Here is a 20,303-nt window from a genome sequence, read left to right on the forward strand (position 1 = left end):
AACCAAGACAATCCCCACACAAAAGTAAATGACGTAATAATACTTCGCTGTAGCGAACGATTCATGCGTCAGTCCGAGATAACATTTCCGGTTGGGTTGACTAACAAGTCCTTTCTGTTGTAAACCTTAAGAAAGTTTAGGTAGCGTACGTATATTTTTATGAGTGATATGTGTTGGGTACCGTCACTTAGGGAGTTGTTTGCGCATTATGTCCAATAAAAGTCTGGATTTCTTGTGTTTCCATGTCTACAGTTATAAGAAAAGTCTGTTTGTGTTTTGTGTCGAAATATCTGTTTTATTAAACACGATGTTGATGACTTGAGGTGGTCTTTGATACTTAACTAGCTTTTGTGATGATGGAAAAGTTATTGCCAATGGTTTAAAAACAAACATAAGGTCAGGGTTTCTAGGACTAGGATCTCTTCTGGAAAACATTGCATTGTGGGCATTTATTTACAAATTTGGCTTTGTATTTTGTGTATAGCATTTTTAATGCAATGTAGAACGTGTTCTGGGTGTTAAACATGTTGTTAATATTTAATACAACTAAATGCAAAACAAGCTATTAGGTCTGTTCACATAAGTGGGTTAATATCAAAACTTGCTCTTAAATTTATTCCAGTTTCTTAAATTACATTTTGGGTAAATCTTAAATTACATTTTGGCTTAAATTACAAGTTTAATCATTTGGCAGTTAATAACTTTTTGATTGATTTTTGCAATGTGCAATTGTGAATCTTGTTAAACTTTCTACTAACATGTTTTTTTAAATGATTGCATCACATAGATTAGGTTTCAGCATTTTTTTTTATAGCCAGCCATATGATTTGCGAGTATATTGGAGTGCATACAGAGAATTTATATCAGTTTGTCATGAGGTAATAGTGCTAAAACCCAGCCTACACGCACAAATATTCTTTAACAAAACCACCTTTACACATAAAAATGTTGGCATGTGACAACATAGCCAATATCATGAAACAATTAAATTGGCATGCTGCACTACAAACGCTGCCGACCCCCGAGATAGAGCCACAGACTGGTTGAGAAAAGTATTCAGTAAAATTTACCCTTAAATTTACCTGAGTTGCCCTTTTCTCCTTTTATTGAAGCAGTGTAAATTTTTGTAATTTATCTGGGTAAATTAGTGTAGGGGGACAGGCATACTGTTATCAAAACATTTATTAAATACTGGCAAGGCAAGGATTGTTGATAATTTTACAGACTTGGTCATTGGTCTTGCTTTTGTAAACTTGTTTAAATCAGCCAAATTGGAAAGCATGAAATCCCCTATTTATAAAAAAGCCCTCCATGTTATTTGCACAATTTTGTAATATTAGACATCAAAGTCCAACAATAAATAATTAAGACATAAATTGTGTACAAGACTATTGGCTTATACACACTTACAGCATGGTTTCCGTATATTGTTGGTTTTGGCCATAACAAGTAATTGGCTGATTTTATGACTGTAGTATTGCAGCGTGTAGTGGATGATATTCCACTTCTGCTTCAACACACACAAAAACAAACAATGTCTTTAGCCTTGATGAATGACGCTTTAATTAGCTTTTAATATTACTTCTGTATTTACACTGGTTTAATAGTGCGATTTACGTTTTTTGTAACATAAATTTTGAATTACAGTGTGCTGAAATTAATATGCAACTTGGATTGTTATCTTAGACTTAAAACAACTGTTCCCAATTCGTTGTATGTTTCCTAATTATTTTCAGTATTTTATTTGATATATTATTTCAGGGTCAGTGTAAAACAAGTAGATGTACTCGCTCACTGTCAAAAAGTCAATATAAGACTAGATTGTGGTTACATGATTTAAGCCTGACTGGACTTTTGGCATTGAAAAACTCACAGTTAAAATGGGCTTGTATCTGTATTTACCCTAACCACTACAAGCCAACAATGCCCCAACTACCATGTTAGGAATCAAAAGCATCTTCATAAGTCAGTTTTTTGGTCTATGCAGAATGGACATGGACAATTTTTTGTTATATGCCTGCTGTTATAATTCACTTTGTGATAAGCCTGCTGTTATAAGTTATTTGTGTCAAATTTCTGTAGAAGCTTTGAAGCTTTTCTTCAAACTTACAGTGTAGCTACTGAATGTTATATGCCAGGGTTAACTTAAGATAGGAGAAAATCACTTAGGGTATTGGAGTGTTGTTCACAGTTGGACAAAGGAAACAATTGTTCAAGTAAGTAGTGTCAAGTTCAGACTGCTAACTGCTGAATTTGTGAAATGACTTCTTTGGCCCTGACACTGTCTTAAAATACAAGATGAAAGTTTAAAAATAACAAAACACTGCTACTAAAAGGTGTGCTAAAACTGGTTCCAAGAATTATGAGAACATATTTTTATTATTATTAGTGAGATTGGTTTACCATTTAATTATATATATAATTTTTGTGTTTTTTGTTTTAACTGACCATGTATTGAACCTACTTGAACGCCTAAAGCTGAAATAGCTGGAGGCTGTTTTTCAAGTGTGAATGGGCGTCTGTTAGTGGTCCCTCATGCTTGATAAGTTTAATGGCAAATTGATTTCAATTCCTTGGAGATTGAGTCAGCCCATTAATTGTTTTCATGGTAAATTATTTGAAAAAAATAGTGCCCATTACCTGTGGTTAATTGACTTTTGTATGAAACCTTTGACTGAAATATTTACATGACATGGTTGGGAATTTTAGGTTATTGGTAATTTGGTTTAACTATAAAATAAAAGTCTATTTTTCTTGCCTTAAGATGTATTGGCAATGCGGTTGATTCTTTGACCACTCTTCAAGCTGTTCAACATGGCACTGCAAATTGGACTGTATATTGTGTGATGTTACATGATGTTGTATGATGTGGTCTCCATCAAAACAATGTGTTTAAGACTTTAGTCGTGGGGTTTCCACTGTGTTTCAGATTTCTTGTTACCTCTTGCACATATTAATGTTTTTTTTTCTTTCCAAATTTTTGACATGTTCAACTTTTGTTTTCCCAGTACGTTTGTAGTTTTGTCCACTCTGGTTCAATACACTGTAGAAACCAGGTGGTGCAAATTTTAATTATCTGATTGGAAATGAATTTGATCTAAAGTTGGATATGTCACGTCACAATACTGAAGACAGAGGGGTGAGTTTGTGAAGGTTATCTAAACTACATGTTATGCACACCTAAAACGGTTGCTTAAATAACTTGCTTAATGCCAACATGTTCATGTATGGGTGAAAATGAACATGAATAGATAATGATTATTGCCAAATACATGGTGTTCACTATGTCAGAAAGCATTTGCGAACAAGATTTTTAAAAATATTCCTTATGGCTAGGTTTGAAGATGGTTAAATTTGTTCTGAACTTGTGGGAGTATTTTCTCTCTTAAGATTTTCATTTGACAAGGCTGTGATAGAATTATTTATGAAAGTTTTCTTACAGTTGTATGTAAAATAACTACCTGTAATGGAATTTCTACAAAACCCTGATCCCTGTGTATTGATTAGTGAAACAGCAGTCTATTAGTAATATTATTTGCACTATGGGCAAACATTTCGCATTACCTCGTATTAAACAATAGTTATGGGTCCTCTTGCATTTTTTGTGTAATATAGGACACAAGTGTGATATAAGAGTTTTAGTTTTTGATATTGTCAAACTGGACTTGAGGTATAATTTACCGTACTTGATTTTCCCGTGCTACTTTTCTGGTGAAGTTTCATGGAAGGAGTTTTTCTCTTTATTCTCACAGCGGTTAAATTATTAATAGCTCTTATTGTTCCACGATTGTCAAATTCTTTTTGTGGTGTTTTGTTGCATGTTCGTGTCCTCTGATGGCAAACATACTTACTCTAAAGTTTCTGATTTTAATATTTTAGGGAAGTGGTGATGGTCCTCGCTCCCAAAAAGGTCGTTCATCATCAAGCAACCAAATTTTGAGACCGAGAAATATGCCTGGGGAAGAACAACCACATATTGGTCACTACCGGATACTGAAAACTATAGGAAAGGGAAATTTTGCAAAAGTCAAACTTGCCAGGCATGTTTTGACTGGAAGAGAGGTAAAAGAAAATGAAACATTTGTGAATCTATAAAGGCAAAAAATTGCTGATTCATAATTTGAGAAGGTAATGATTTAGATAAATGAGTAAAATATATGTTGACTAAAACAGGTTGCCATCAAAATGATTGACAAGAAGGCACTAAATCCAAGCAGCTTGCAAAAGGTTGGATAAACTAATGTAAAACTGTTAAAATTGATTTCACTAAAGATTTAAATCAATTTGTTTATTTTTTAGTTGTTCCGTGAAGTACGCATTATGAAAAACTTGGATCATCCCAATATTGGTTTGTAAACTAAAATAAAAGTAAAACATTTTGTATCAACAAACATAAAGCTGTACTTGACAGGGATTTCATTTATAAGCATCAATCATGTTGTCAGGTTCTTTTGCCTGTTTGGTTATGCCCTATTGTTGTCCGGTCTGGCAACATAATTACACATAATTGCAAACTTGTTTAATTGATCTACCATTAAAAGTTTAACAGCCGTTCATATAAGTCTGTAACAATATTTAAGTGGATGTCTGTTGACTTAACAAATAGGGCCTTTTTTGTACTTCAATTTAAATTAAAAATGACGCATTTTTTGTGTAAAAACGTGTAAGTTGTTGATGTTTTTCAACTGATGTTTTGTGTTGCAGTTAAACTGTACGAAGTAATTGAAAATAGCAAGCAGTTACTTTTGGTCATGGAATATGCAAATGGGGGTAAGACTTTTGATTACATAACATTTCTGAACCAGGCTTTGTTTTTCTCTTTATTTGTCTTTGTTAAAATTTAAATGCAAAACATCAAGTTTTTAATTGTAAAGCTTCAAGTCTCACTCGTGTTCTGTTACCCATATATGACAAATCTATTTATATTTCTTTTTTTACATTTGAAACATTTTTTTAACCTTTACATTTAAAATAATTTTAAACCCTTACATTTAAAACATATTTTCAGTTAGATTTGCCCCTTATGAATACTATTACACTAGTGATGGGACGGGTACCCGGTACTCGGTATCAAACGATTTCATTGGTATCAATACTCGTACTCAGTATCGAAATATTTTGCCTCAGTTTTCAATACCAACGTGCGAGTACCAAAATCATACTGACTTGTTTACCAGGTGAGGTGTTTGATTACTTAGTCGCTCATGGAAGAATGAAGGAAAAAGAAGCACGTGCCAAATTCAGACAGGTTTGTTTAACTACCTGCCTTTATACACTACCCCATGTGTGCTTTGTTGCCAAGCCATTGAACTTTGTATTTTGCAGATTGTTTCTTCTGTTCAATATTTACACAGCAAGAATATTGTGCACCGGGATCTAAAGGTATTACAGATAGAACTAAAAATAATTCTACACAAAAAAAAACACTCCAGTACATTGACATTATTGGTGTCGCCACGCTTTGATCCTCCTTATTTTTTCTAAGGCTGAAAACCTGTTGCTGGATGCTGACATGAATATAAAAATAGCTGACTTCGGTTTCAGCAACGAGTTTACACCAGGTCGAAAACTTGACACCTTTTGTGGAAGCCCACCTTATGCTGCACCTGAGTTATTTCAGGTAAAATGAAACACTTAAAAAATGAAACCACTGTCATGGAAATTTAATTACAGAACCAAAAACAACAAACATCTAGACACCGTTTAATTAACCATCACCAAGATAGTGTGAAGTTGTAAACTGGATTCAATTTCCTGTGCCATTTTCAGTACAGGTTACAGCATAACATTGCATGTACCCTGTTAGAACAGTATTTAAACACTCCTGAAAGATCTTTAGTAACCAAAGTTCACTACAAACATGTATATCTCATTCAGAAAATTTGGCAGTTTTACTTTGTTCAGTTTGTCCCTGTGGTAAACTTTATTTTGTATTCATGACAGGGCAAAAAGTATGATGGTCCTGAAGTTGATGTTTGGTCTTTGGGAGTCATACTCTACACACTTGTCAGTGGCTCTTTACCTTTTGATGGACAGAACTTGAAGGTGAACTAAGACTAGGATATATGTGTGATGTGTTGTATTCAATTTAAACCATGATTTTTGTCAATAAAAGTTAAAATAAAATTAATCTGAGGCTTTATGTTCAGGAACTTCGCGAAAGAGTTCTTAGAGGAAAGTACAGAATACCTTTCTACATGTCTACGGATTGTGAACAGTTGTTGAAAAAATTCCTTATTTTAAACCCCTCCAAGCGAGGAACGTTAACTGTAAGTTGTGTTGGTTTCTTGTGTTTTATTGAAAGTTAAAAATACATATTTTCAAACTGTCTTATCTAATTCAGGAGTGCGCAACCTGTGGCCATAAAAATAACTGGTCTGGTTCGAATTTTTAAAGCTTGAAAGATATTCAAAAACACAGGCAATACAAGATGAATAGTTAAAATAGCATTTAGCAAATCATGTTGTTGAAATAAAATCCTCTGATGTAACTGTCAGTAGGTTGCGCACTTGGAGTCCTAGACAAAACTAAAAGATTTTATAAGTGTCTAACAGTATTTCCAACTACACCAAATAATGTGTACTGCAGCATTTAGTTACAACTAAATTGTGTGGACTACAGCATCTGGGTTGCTATGACCCTAACAAAACCACACAATGAAGCTGCTATTAGTGCCTATGACAAAATATGAGTGGTAGTTTCCTGCTAGTTTGTTGTCTTAAATGTGCCTTGCCTCATTCCTCTTGGCTTGTTTATAAAGGCTGCAATGTTAGACAAGTGGATGAACATCGGACATGATGACGACCCACTGAAACCATTTGTAGATTCACCTTTTGATGACAAGGATAATTCCAGACTTGGTAAAATTTAAGCTTTGAAGTTTTTTTATTTACCAAAAATAAATCATTATTCGATAATGTCAGCTTTTCTTAAGCACAATACAATTTGGTAATAACTACCAGTATATTGTGATGATATGATATTCAAGTTGTCCATATGTCTTTGTCATTAAACAAAACTAAAAATATCTTGTTTTTACCTGGTTATGTTTTGTGTCATCTTTTTGAAGGACATGGAAACAGCTATACCAAGCTTTACACTGTGCTTGCTGTTTTATTGCACTGCTATAGACATCGACATTAAACAGTTTTCTTAAATGTTTTTTCAGAAAAAATGGTTGAAATGGGTTATGACAAAGCAGAAGTTGAGCGATCTCTGCGAACTCGTGCATATGACGACCCTTTTGCCACATACCTACTATTAGGAACCAAACCTTCAGAAGTATGGAAAGAATGCTGTCTTTGATCTATTACTTGCTTTGTACATCTTTCTGAACTAAACTTGTTTTGAAGGATGTATTGAAAATGTTTTTGAAGGATTTGTTAAAAAAGAAAGTTTGACCTGTAAATGCAATGGGTTTAACATTTAGAAAAGAGCTTTTTTACCCAAGCCCACATAATCAATTTAAAAATAAACCTAAATTGTCTGCATGGTTTTATCTAGTCAAGTATTATACGCTTCAGTCAATTGATATTCTTTTTATTTTGCTGAGTTGCCCACCATTAGTTTAGCACTCCAGATATTTACATCGATTCAAAATGTTTGAAGCTATGCGACGCTGCGACATCTCGTTCAAGCAGTGCACTTTCCCTAAAGCAAGTTGGTCAGCCATCTCCATCAAACCAAGTCCCCCGAAAAGTACATCGCAGTGTTTCTGCAAATCAGAAACAGAGGCGGATGAGCACAGAAAGTAAGAACTATCTGCTGGGATTTTTATTTTTTGAGGGAGTGAAATTTGTTTTAGCATGTTTTTTTCAAGCTTGCTTTGTTACTTCAATTACTTTTGTTTAAAGTTTACCTTTTTTGTTAGATATACCAACCTGTCGAAAGGGCTTTTCATTAAGGTGCAAGATGATTTTAACTTAATCCTTTTTTGGCCTTTCAGTTGGTCCATTTCTGTAACATGACTTTAGATTGTACTATCCTTTTTGTTGACTTAACCACCCATGTGTTTCTATTTTGGCCCCCCAAAAGAAATTTTTAGAGGATAGTTTACACTACAGCTTAGGCAGTTCTTACAACAGTCAATTTACAATACCTGTGTCGAATTGCATTTTTTGCTGCTGATTTGCCAATTTTTTTTCAGACTTGCAGACTCTTTTTTTTTTCAAAATACATTTTTTAACCAGTTCCTGTAATTATGAATATATTGTTTTTGTCCGTATTTTTTTTCTTTTCTGTCTAACGCTGGCTTGTGAGAAGCGTTTGGTCAAGAAAGAGTGCTCCAAATTTATTCAAATTTACAGAGATGTTAGTTATTAATCCAAATTTGATCCTCCTGAAGTTTGACCCCGATTGACCCAGTGGTTCACCCACAGGCCCCCAAAACGTAAAAATTTTGAAACGGCTGTACGGACCAAAGTACAGCATCTTGGAGTTTCATGCTTTGTTGTTTGGTGCAATGTAAAGTTTTTTAAAGAATTTTGTATCTTTTTTTCGGATTCACCCATTTTTTACCCTTTAAACCCCGAAATAAACGGTTTTAGTTTTAAGGCAGAAATACATGCCCTATGGTGCAGAAATATTTGAAAAAGTTAACAATTGTTTAAGCAGGATATTCGTTTAGTATTTAAAATTTTGCCTGTTACCTTTACAACCCATAATATGTGTACGCTATCAGTCAGATATAACTGAATTCACTGGTTTACGATTAAGGCGGCAGAGCGGGAGTGCTCAGCTTGACGTCTGGACAGACGTTTTACAAGACAGTCGTTTCGGTGATTAGTAATCAGCTGTTTTTTTGTGCAGCAATGCTGTGTCGTTTTATTGAGTTATCACGCACATTTTCAGTTTTGGCGCAGGTTTTACACCTAAGATGTAATTCGAACTCGATAAACGTACTTCGGTTTCGTTTATGTCAGGCAAAACATCGTTGATCAACATAAATATGAAATTTAATAAACAACTTTTTCGAATGCCGCGATAAATGGTCTTTAAATTCTCGTTGTCAGCTTGGCCATCTCATAACCATGGGTCACTAAAGGTCAACTTGTAGGCATTACAACACCGTTACGAATTTTTCGTCATAACGTATCTTCTTTATTTTTGACAAATTAATTCAAGAATCAGTACTTAAGTCATGTATAAATTAGGCTGAACGGTATTGTTGAACACTAAGGACTGCATGCTATTAAAAACAGTGTCAAAAGGTCATTAAACGGTCGTTTTTGCGAAACAAAGTTAAGTGAAAAACAAGTTGTTATGTATACCTTTGTAGCAAACGACTTTTTTATGTAGTGTCTAATACAACAGTTGAGGCTTTCTAGGAAAATCTGTGTTTAAAAACTGAACTTGAACCACAATATCAAGGTCAAAGCAAGAGATTAAATTGAATTTATTTTCCCCGTTCTTTTTTCACCGATTTTTTTTAATTATATGACAATGATGATGCTAAAAGAATATGGAAAAAAACTTTTAAAGTTAAGTTTATGCTTTGTCCTTAAGAATCTAAAAATAACCGCCACATAGGTTTACCGTAAATCCGCATAAACACGCGTGTGGGGACCCATTCGTTTTTGCTTGCAAAAACAATCATGTATGTAGATAAAATTGTGTATAGTGTAGTAAATTGGTAAATATTGTATAGAATATATAAAATGGAAGTATATCAGAAAGCCACTTTTCTAGTTGCACAAAGTTTTTTTTTCTGTTTTACCAACAATTTGTCAACTAGCAATTTTATCATACTTACTTACTATTTTTGGAAGCATTTGGTATCATTTTTCAACAGATTAGGTAGAGACCACACAATTTTGTTAGCAACGATTCAGCATTAAATTGCTTCAGCTTTAAATCAGGTTGTGATGAGTTGGTGAAGGCTTGTCCAGAAAAGATGATCACATGCTTGTCAGTACTGCCAGGAATCAATCAGCAGAGAGACAAAATGAGGATAGTACGCGAGTATTTGCATCATCACTCTGAACAAGGTGCTTGCTCTTCATGAAGCGGCAGATTGTTGATCTGGTACAAGATTGCTTAGGCTTAGAGCAAAGCTTTACAATAGTTTACTCATACATTGGCTGTGTAGTTACATTAAATAGTCAGGCAAGCTTTGAAACTAAAACCATTCAGCTGAATGAGTTTAGTGTGTAATGTTTAAACAAGTAGGTAAGATAAGACTAGGCTTTACTGAAAGCAATAGAGGTAATGGCAATTATAGGTTTTGCTAAAAATACTCATTTAGTTATTGCACGAATATAATTACTGTCTGTATAACATGTGTGTTGCAACCCTTGTTCACATGTCGGTCGGATTATGTCTTCAAAGCCTGACCACAGACCGGGAGTCGAAATCATTGATTTGCAGAATATGTATGCATACATGTAAATACTGGCTACAAGAGTAGATTTAAATTTGCTTAGAGCAGTGCTTGTAGAAGGAAAACAATGAAATATAAAAAAAGAAACAAAAAAGTTTAGGGTTCAAGGAACCTTTTACTATCTCCAATTGAGAAGAGTGGTTCAGACTGGTTCCTTTGGTAAAACTGAGTATGATACTTTCATTTCGTGATTATGGGTTTTTCGCCTGTTCTTATTTGCTGCCAAATGTTAAATGTTAATGATGTCAAAAATAACCTACAGGGAGTTTTAAATTTTGGTTAATTTTATTAAAGGCATTACATTCCAGATACATTTTTGTTTTTAAATGCCAGGGGTTGTAGTTAGAAGTTGATTTCTGTAAATTTTAAATCTGTTTGATCCATTAGTCTACATATTGACCTCCAAAACATAAAATATTAAAAAAAACAGTACGAATATGTACTGTGTTAAATTGCATATGTCATAAATCATGTTCCAGTGTTAATGTTGGATGTCATCTTGTCGTTTTTTTTATTGTATTTTTCGACAATCAGGCGGCAGTCCGAGAACTGAAAATTGCCGTTTGTCGTTCACGGGGTTCGAACCCAGGATACTCCTGGGGACGAATCCCAATCAGGTGTATATGGGTCAGGCGCGCCAGGCCATTCGGCCAAGTTCCCGCCCCATTTGAACAAATTAATTCTCATCCTTATCAAACAACATGCCAATTTTAGGTAAACATTATTTTTCTGTGTTGTAGACACAAAAGCCAGCAACAATGTGGTAAAAGGTGTTGCACGTTCCACCTCTGCTCATCATCATAATGTGAGAAATGGTGAATCAACTCATTCAGCAATTGCTTCCATTTCTGAAGACTTAGGTTCTGAGTAAGTCCTTCAAATATATAGTTTACAAACATCATTTAAAAATTTATACAATATGGTACAAAAAATAACATGAAAATTGGGTTTTTATAGTGCATTTAGGATTGTTATTGCCATCAACAATCAATTATATTGAAAACTCAAAAATAGTGAAAAATGTTCCACATTAAGTGCTGACTGAGTTTTTTGTCGAAATTGTTACCACATTTACTGTAGTCAAATATAATTACAATCTAATTCGAGCACAGTAATTGTTATGGTGTAATCAGTGTTCATTCATTTGCCTGTTACTTAATAAACCAGGAATTGTTGTTCAAATTTTGCAACTAACATAAAAATTGGCATGTTCTTTTCACATCTCATCCTATACAGATAAATATTGATGTTAGTCAAGGTTAACTAGTTCTTCCATAATCTGGGTTTATTGAATTTTTGACTGCTATTCTATTGTTAGCCCTAACAAAAACTTTAAGCAAGGGTTGTGACAACTGATTTTCATGTTATGATTTGTTCCTAAATTTGAAATTACGATTATATTTCCCTTATTATCACTGTGTGACGCATGTATGTCTTTACAAAAACTGTTAAGTTACAAAATACCAAGTAAAGCTGACACCTTAGGATAGTAAAGTAATATATATATGGCAGGGCAGTTATAAAAATGTTTAACATTTATTTGCAACAGTGCATTGAAACCTGCTGCTATTGGATCTACTGCCGCCAATCCTAACAAGGCTGAAATTCCTTTGTCACAAAGACCTGATGCAACCAAGGTGTGAATGTTGTCTAATGACTATCTTATGAACCACTTTTTTCTCTGAATTTTTATCTGCAAATACTGTACCAGAAGCTGATTGTTGAAACATAAATGTCACATTTACAATCTGGTCTGATTAAAAAAATACAAATCTTGATCTGAGGTTTACAAATAACTGAACTTTATTAGGTTAATAGTACATACTGTTGATTGCCTAATTTGTTTAAACTAGTTGGTGCAATGAATTGATGAATATAAAAAGTCTAGTCTGAGTAGATTTCAAGTCAAAATTTTATTCATTATATCAGGTGATAGAAATCAATAATATTTAAACATCATCATCAGTGTCTAAACATGCACAGTTTATTAACAGACGGTATTTACAGTTAATTTGGTTTATCTATTATTATACTTGTTATCGTTGAAAACTTGGGATTAAACTGTAATAATGCAGTAGTGACTCCATCCTAGTACACACTTGAGTTTCATATACTCTTAATCAACAAATATACCCAGCATAGTTTACTGTACTTCTGTTGTTAATGAAAAACTTGTGTTTACTGTCTAATTTTTGTAATTTCTTTTTCCTAAATGGAACACATTTTGTTTTTGTTTATTTTTTACTTACTACTCTTTGTTTTCTTTCTGCTTTTCAGTAAGTGTTTGTTTCATGTAATTATGGGTCCCCTTCCCTGAAGGGGACACATATTGATTTTACTCGAATTGTTTGTTTTTTTTTGTTTTTTTTTCTGCCCAAAGTTTGTCCGACTCGTTTTTCCATCAAATGTTTGATGGATTTGGCTGAAATTTACACAGATGGTAGATATAGTTATGTAGATGTGCATCCCACTTTGTTTTTGTTGATAACCCCAGTATTTACCCCGCTAGCCCCCTAAAATGGGTGTTTTTGCCCCGAAGTTTGTCCGACTCGTTTTTCCATCAAATGTTTGATGGATTTGGCTGAAATTTACACAGATGGTCGATATATTCATGTAGATGTGCATCCCACTTTGTTTTTGTTGATAACCCCAGTATTTTCCCCGCTAGCCCCCTAAAATGGGTGAGTTTTTAAACAGTGTCAGAATTGGCTGAAATTTGGATTTCTTGTATAGTATGCTATTTATAGGTGTCGATTGTTGTGTTCAACCCTGTAGTCCTAACATTTACCCCACAATTACCTAAAGTGTAAAACATATTTGTTACTGGGCACCACAAATGAAAGATTTCTTCGGAGCAATAGTGTTACAAGGGCAACCAGTTGTATGTTGCTCGTTGGTGGGTTGCTTGGTGGTCGTTTTTGCGCCATGGCAGTTAGGGGCTTGTTAACAGCCCTATGACGTCAGAAACATAAACGGTTGTTGCTCAAAACACCTCTAGTGGGCGAAATTTTAAACATTGGCGGATTGGGCTGAAATTTTGCAGTACTATTGATTGAATCATGGTGGTTTTTATATGTTTTTTAGTTTGTGTGTCGAACCCAATTAGTTGCCCTACTAGCCCCCTAAAATGGGTCAGTTTTTTAAAACGTTAAATAGGACATACTTCAAACAATATTTGGGGTGAATCTAATTTTATAGTTCGTATTCTACATAGTATTATTATTTAAGCCCAGTGCCGATCACTGTGTTTTACTTTACAACACCGGACTTTCTCATGGTTATCTCTTGAATTGCATTATTTTCAACTTTGCATGTGTGGGGACCCATGAGTTTTTGCCTGCAGAAACGACTAAAGTTATAAAAGACGATGGCTAATATGGGACCCAATACAAAATAAGCATAGGAAATATATTTATGTTTTAAAATAGGTTATAGTGTATATGCAAGGGCTATATGTGCTAAGCCACCCTTCTAGTTTGTTTTAAAGCATATTGTAATGTTTAGTTGAGTTTACCCTTTTGTTACCAATCCAAAAATCTGTTCTTATTTTTATGGGCCTGTTAGATTAGAGACACACTATCTCTAATGTGCTGAAATTTCAAACTGTTGTTGAGGGAATGTTTCTGGTTTGTTGTTAAAAAATTAGCAATATCGACCAAGTGATTACCACTAAATTTGTCTTTCCAAACATAAGTATTACATTACAATTTACATGTTCCTGTTTCATCAATTAAGTTTATAAACCCTATATGTAAAAGTACAGCAAGTAATGTATGTGGGTACCCAAAAATGGAATGAAGTACATAATTTCAAATATACAGGAATAACAGCAATGTGTTTCTCTATTTACATTGCTAACACTGTTTCACTGTTTACCTCACAGCCATGGAAGGGGTCGGATATGACAAGGAGAAACACGTATGTTTGTACAGATAAAAAAGGTGCTCAAACTCTTCCACCAGATGCCAGGTAGTGCTGAATAAAATGATGGTTATTGGGAATGACATTTGACTTACTTGCTTTTTTGTTTTGTTTTTCAGTCCACCAGAAGATCCAATGCGAAGTCGACATCATAAATCTCATTCCACCACAGCTGGTGGAAAAATGATTTCACCATCCAATGATATTGATTCCAGGCCTACGTAAGTTAAAAAAAAACTCCTATTGTAAATGTTGAAATTGGGAATAAATTCCTGGTTATTAAATAGAAACCCACTAAAAAATAAGGTCATGTTCAATTCACAATACAAAAATGTTTCTATGCAAGGTTTTTACTTGATTTACCTTAAAAAAATCATTATGAGGAATTTCACTGCAAAACTATCAGACCTGAAGTTATGAAATTATTGTATAGACCAGGGGTCACAGCCTTTTTTTGCAGGCCGGATAAGTTTAATAATGATTTGCGTGGGCCGCAAAGTTTACATACCCTAGCGCCGTCTTTCCGAACTTGGCCAGCGAGGCGATTTTTATAGAGGCCCCAAGATATGGTCTTTCTACAATTCTATTTATAATCTGGTGATACGACTGTTAAACTGTATAGTTGGTCTCATCTTACACGCAATGCTTATATATTACGTCACAAGTAACAAATAAGGCAATTGTTTGCACACAATTAACACTTGTAGTCTTGTCTGTGACATAACAAACTGGATTTGGATCAATCCTGGAAAACTTTCATAATGATTGGATTATTTTTGAATGTTAAAAAGTTATCAGTAAGATTTGACAAACCAAAAATTGTGGTCGTGGGCTGGATGAAATGACCTCGAGGGCCGGTGTATGGTGACCCCTGGTATAGACCAAATGGAAATTTCTATGAGTATGTGTATGTGATCATGAATTTAAGTGCCAACTTCCTCCTTTTGCAGTACCTCACCTGGTGGCAAGTTGCCTTCTCCTGTTATTCGAACAACAAGTGTTGCCCCAGGAAGTCGCTCATCAGTTCATGCAAGGCACACACCAACATCAACCACACCGTTCCCGAGAAATGCCAGAGAGCGTCGCACATACCATGGACCGCAGACTCATGAGCGTCAACGCCGCACTGCTACATACAATGGTCCACCACCCACCTCGCCATCTGTTAGTGATTGTATGGCTGGTGCGTCGAATCGTAATGATGGTGCAGCTATGTCATCAAAAGGACCTCAAGGTTCACGTGACAACCCTGGTGGATTCCTCAGTAAGCTGTCTTCAAAGTTTAACAGAAGGTAATTTGGTTCCGACTTTTAATGCTGCAATTGTGCATACAACCAAGACACGATTTTTTCTGATTCTATACATGTCCGTTTTGTTTGTTTGACACTGATGCTTTGCAGGAGATCATTGAGATTTTCGCGTCGATATGAGCGTGAACGGTCAGTAGATTGACTGGCATGTATTGAGCATGTTAACTACAGCAATACTGACTACTCATTTATAAAACATTTTGAAGTTTTTTCTCTTGTCAACTAATGTTCACAAGTGGCTCTGTGGCCATGGGTCTTTTTGTGAAGAACAACTGCTGTTCTTCTCTTCTTTGGTAAATTATCTCACAAACAAGTATTTCAATCCACTGCTGGAACAAGGAACTGTAAAACTAATCTTTGTCATTTACCTGGAATCAATATGTTTTGTATGTCATCAGCTGAAATGGCCACTATTATAAGCAAAGGTTTTGCTAACCAGAATTGCAAAATTATTTCATTACTGTATATGGAACAAATACAAACCAATAATAATTTGCTAAACAAGTTGGGTTTTAAAACAGTGCATAATATAAATTGTATGTCAACAGCTGAAAAGCCCAATATAATAAACATTTACTTTTGGCATGAAATTGTTGATGAATTGCGATGATACCTTAACAGTTGGTAGATATAATCATGGAGATGTATCATATGGTTTATTTGACTCAATAGCCCTAGTGGTTACCCAGTTAACCCCCAAATGAGTAAAACATTTTTCATATTTTGCATGCTGCCAGTCACCCCAAATAAAAAGTTTGCTGTTTGGGCCTAATAAGTGTATTCCAATACATGTTAGTGTTTGGTGGTGAACTGCTAACATTATTGAATGAAAATTTTGTCAATAGCAGTTAGGGGGTTAACAGCCCAATGACACCATAAGCAATATTGGTTGCTGCTCTAAATACCTCTCTTGGCCAAAACATTGAATGAATGAGACAATTATTTCAATGTTAAACTTTTGAAACAATAACACTATACACTGACTAAGTTGTTAATAAAACACATAACTTTTAGGTCAGGTTAAAGCTTCCTCATGCTCTAAGTTTGAATTAACTGACTTCCATCCAGCACAATCTGTTGTATTTGTGTCATAAGCTCATATTGGTAAATCTAACTTTTGATTAAAAAAAATGGGCTGGGTTTCAGGCTTGTAATTGTTGGGTTGTGACTAGGATTGGCCGGTTAATACAGTATCGGTGCTAATACCTGATATCTTGAGCAGTATCAGACCAAATACTGCTACCTTTTATACACAAGTAAAATGTATTTTTGGCTGTTGTTTCTGCCACATTAGTTTGCAAAATTCACATTCTTTGTCTTGTTGAGATGTTTGCTGATGTAGCTAAGGGAGGATTTGCAGAATCGGCATTTTTTAAATTTTATTATGACAGGGGCGTATAAGTGAAAGGGGACCACTTGTCAAATATGGCCTACTTTGCATTGATAAATTATTGTGCCTAAACATATATCTTCCCAGATCAAGTTTAGGCTGTTGCAGTACTTTGCAAATATACATTTAACATGGCTTTGGAATCTTTAATGCAAACCTACACAACATCATATAATCACACCACACACCTTGCGTTAATGGTGGTGCAAAGAATTTATTACCAAATAATTTGATAAATTTGGTTACAATATTGTTTTATCATATGTAGTCACTTAGTATGGGGTATGGAATTGCAGCGCCTTTGTGTAAAATATCGAGTACTGGTATCAGATTGAAAACTGGGTATTGGGCTCACCCATAGCGGGACTTAGTTCTGGGGCGCTTACATTTGGCTAGAACAGCCACAAAAATGCAGTTTGTTTATCCCTGATATAATTTTTTATTTGTTCAGTGATAAGTCTTTTTACCCTTTCATTTTAGGCTGCTTTACTGAAAGTTTTTTTTTTCAGTATTGTAAAAAATGCAAAGACATTTTCTTTTTGCTGTCTTTTATACCATTTTTTTAAACTCCTTGAATAGTTTTGAACTTCCACACTTTTTTGCTCCATTTGAGGGTCAATGTTTTTCTATGATATTGGGTCATGCATGCACAAATGCATGTACAGAATATAGTTTTTTTTTTATTAAGCAGCATCATTATTCCGACAAGAAACTGCAAACAGATAAACATAAATGTTTGTGCTTATGTGTTGATTTAGAAAAGTTCAACAATTGATTGAAATTGTTGAATAGTTTTCGGTACCAACAGAACTCTGATTTTTAATGAATATTTAGTAAAATATTTGCAATAATTGTAGTTATTGATATATTTTATCCAATAGCTATGTATTAGTTAAATATTATAGTGTAACAAAATTGATGAGATAAAATGGAGAACCATAGTGCTTTAAAAAAGGATTTTTTTTTCATACCATGAAACTAACTGAGATAGGCAACAGTTCAAACCAAAGTAGATGACACATATATTATAAATTCCACTTAGTTTTGAAAATGCATGTCAATTTCTACAATAAAGTTATCTGTATTCTGAAACAGTTACATTGCAGTAGATGTAGTTGAATAAACACCCCCAAAAGATACATTTCAGTATCTTTGGCAGTACTGATGAAGCATTTGCAATACCCTGGCAGACTTACTATCCTACTAACAATTTCAAGCAGAAGTTTTAACTACTAAATTTGAGACAATGCAAGTAACTACTAATCCTCTTGGTGAACTTACTTAGTGGTGGCAGTGTTGCACTAAAACCTAGGTTGCACATTGTTAACATTATAGAGGTTTCTATATATGTGTATTGTTATGTTGTAGTGCTGCAAGAGGAGTGCCTGAGACTGAAAAAGAATCAAAACCAAGGTCTTTGCGATTTACTTGGTCAATGAAAACTACATCTGCCATGGAACCAAAGGAAATGATGAAGGAAATTCGAAAAGTAATCAGTTCATTTTAATTTTTCTTACCTGTGGACTTTATTTGGTGCTTCATCCCACTCACCTCAAAAGGCAACTTATTTCTGCACTGGTCTCAGAACCACTGGTCTAGAAAATGAACATTATGTACAGTCTCTATTGGTCCATTTCCTCTGCAATGTTTGCAATTTCATGCTAGACACACACTAATTTTGTTTGACATGTTAGTTTTAATATGTTTTATGGTCCACATGAAAGATATTGTCATGTAAAATTTTATGAAAGGTTTTTGTGACTTTTAAAAGTAATAAAGCATGTTTTTTGCAGGTTCTGAATTCGAATAATTGTGACTATGAACAACGTGAAAAGTACCTGCTATTCTGTGTGCATGGACACGGCCATGCTGATAATCTTGTGCAGTGGGAAATGGAAGTTTGCAAGCTGCCAAGACTTTCGTTAAATGGAGTTAGATTTAAAGTAAGTTGCATTTGACTACATTACAGTTAAACATTGAATCTTTACATCATGCAGATTTAATTACCTCTTGATGTTTATAACCTTACATACATGATATACAGCAAATGCTAAAAAAAATCATTTTTTTGCAGAGAATTTCTGGAACTAGCATCGCATTTAAAAATATCGCTTCCAAAATTGCCAATGAATTGAAGCTGTAGAATAGTCAATGCCCGTTTTGCATTTATGTGAAGTTCCTATAAATGGCCAGACAGTGGATGTGGCACAACCTGGAACACCTTTATCAAATGAATAAGTTGCAGTTTTTCAGGTTTACTTGCCAAAGAGACAGGTTCGGCAAGTGATAGGTTTTGCGACGATAGCGTTTCTTTGTTTGTTTTGATGTTATGTTCGTTCGTTAAAAGTGAGTTTTTGTACATTGAAGTTTTAGTTTGAAGTGTAATAATCGCTTCAAAGTTTACTGAGTCGATGATGAAATAGTTTTAAAAGTTGGGGACATTCCCTCGAAACAACGATGCTACGTTGTCCAATTCTTCGATATTTCACACTTTTTTCTGACAGTGCCACATATCACACATCAACTTTACCTGCCAATGTTTGCAAATCACAAAATCCCAGCGTTATAGAATGTATGCAGAATAACCGTTTGTTTACTTCACAGAAAACGGGCCGAAAACGCATAACATTCCATGCAAAAAACTAATTTAGAGCTTGTTGAGTTTTCAAACTCGTCAGCTACTGTGTATGATGACGTTTTTGGCCTTCATTTTTCTTTTAGCCTTAAACTACTTCGCTCCCCCAATGCCTATCTCAAAAAAACGTGGCAAACGTCGTTTTGCCGATCGTGCGTTTGTGTGACACTGTCGCCTCCGTATATGTTGCGTATTTTACCGTGATTCTTGTTGCTGGTCCCAGACCCTAGCTTGGTGTCTTGACTTCGCATTTACTTAGTGTGACCGATGAAGATGATTTTGCTGTTTCCCAGCTGTCTCAAGTGGCAATTATTACGCTGTAGGAGATGCTCACGTATCATCAAAAAAGCTTTTATAGCATTGTACAAAACAAACTTGGTGCAAGTGTGGTACACTTTGCTGAAACAATAAATGTGATCACACTTCAAAGCTTCTACTTTTTTAGTCAGGACATTTGTAAAATATTCAAGGTTGTAACACATATTAAGTGTCTTTATTTGGACATGTAGGCCTACGCATTCTTAACAATAGATTAGCAAGCGAAATTCTTGATCAAGATTGAGCGAGGCTTCATCTAGGGTTTTTTTGCAATTAAATTTTTTTTTTTTGCTTTTTGCAAACATGGGTCTTTCGGTAAATCAGTTTAGCGCATCTGACTTTAGGCCGGTT

General features: G+C 34.6%; 1 protein-coding gene across 2 annotated transcripts; it reads left to right on the forward strand.

Moving 5' to 3' along the window:
- The first annotated feature begins 2,988 nt into the window (after window positions 1-2,988).
- LOC145212514 (MAP/microtubule affinity-regulating kinase 3-like) lies at window positions 2,989-20,063 on the forward strand. Of its 2 annotated transcripts, XM_080080652.1 has the most exons (22): window positions 2,989-3,139; window positions 3,880-4,062; window positions 4,174-4,227; window positions 4,300-4,348; window positions 4,705-4,770; window positions 5,178-5,248; window positions 5,326-5,382; window positions 5,486-5,620; window positions 5,944-6,045; window positions 6,150-6,269; window positions 6,761-6,860; window positions 7,169-7,281; window positions 7,609-7,750; window positions 11,119-11,245; window positions 11,928-12,015; window positions 14,262-14,347; window positions 14,419-14,520; window positions 15,250-15,591; window positions 15,700-15,738; window positions 18,368-18,488; window positions 18,793-18,942; window positions 19,074-20,063. In XM_080080652.1, exons 1-22 carry the CDS (start codon window positions 3,110-3,112, stop codon window positions 19,140-19,142), a joined length of 2,346 nt encoding a protein of 781 aa, XP_079936778.1. In that variant the 5' UTR covers window positions 2,989-3,109; the 3' UTR covers window positions 19,143-20,063. The 2 variants fall into 2 exon arrangements, with proteins under 2 accessions (XP_079936778.1, XP_079936779.1); XM_080080653.1 differs by lacking the exon at window positions 15,700-15,738.
- Window positions 20,064-20,303: the final 240 nt, after the last annotated feature.

This window comes from Phallusia mammillata, chromosome 2 (genome assembly GCF_965637545.1).
Source record: "Phallusia mammillata chromosome 2, kaPhaMamm4.hap1.1, whole genome shotgun sequence".
NCBI lineage: Eukaryota > Metazoa > Chordata > Ascidiacea > Phlebobranchia > Ascidiidae > Phallusia > Phallusia mammillata.

Excerpts from the sequence above, each read along its gene's own strand:
- LOC145212514 (XM_080080652.1), top strand. The coding sequence starts at position 3,110 with ATGTCACGTCACAATACTGAAGACAGAGGG. Across the intron at positions 4,771-5,177 it reads CATGGAATATGCAAATGGGG|GTGAGGTGTTTGATTACTTA; the intron begins GTAAGACTTTTG and ends CTTGTTTACCAG. Across the intron at positions 5,383-5,485 it reads TTGTGCACCGGGATCTAAAG|GCTGAAAACCTGTTGCTGGA; the intron begins GTATTACAGATA and ends ATTTTTTCTAAG.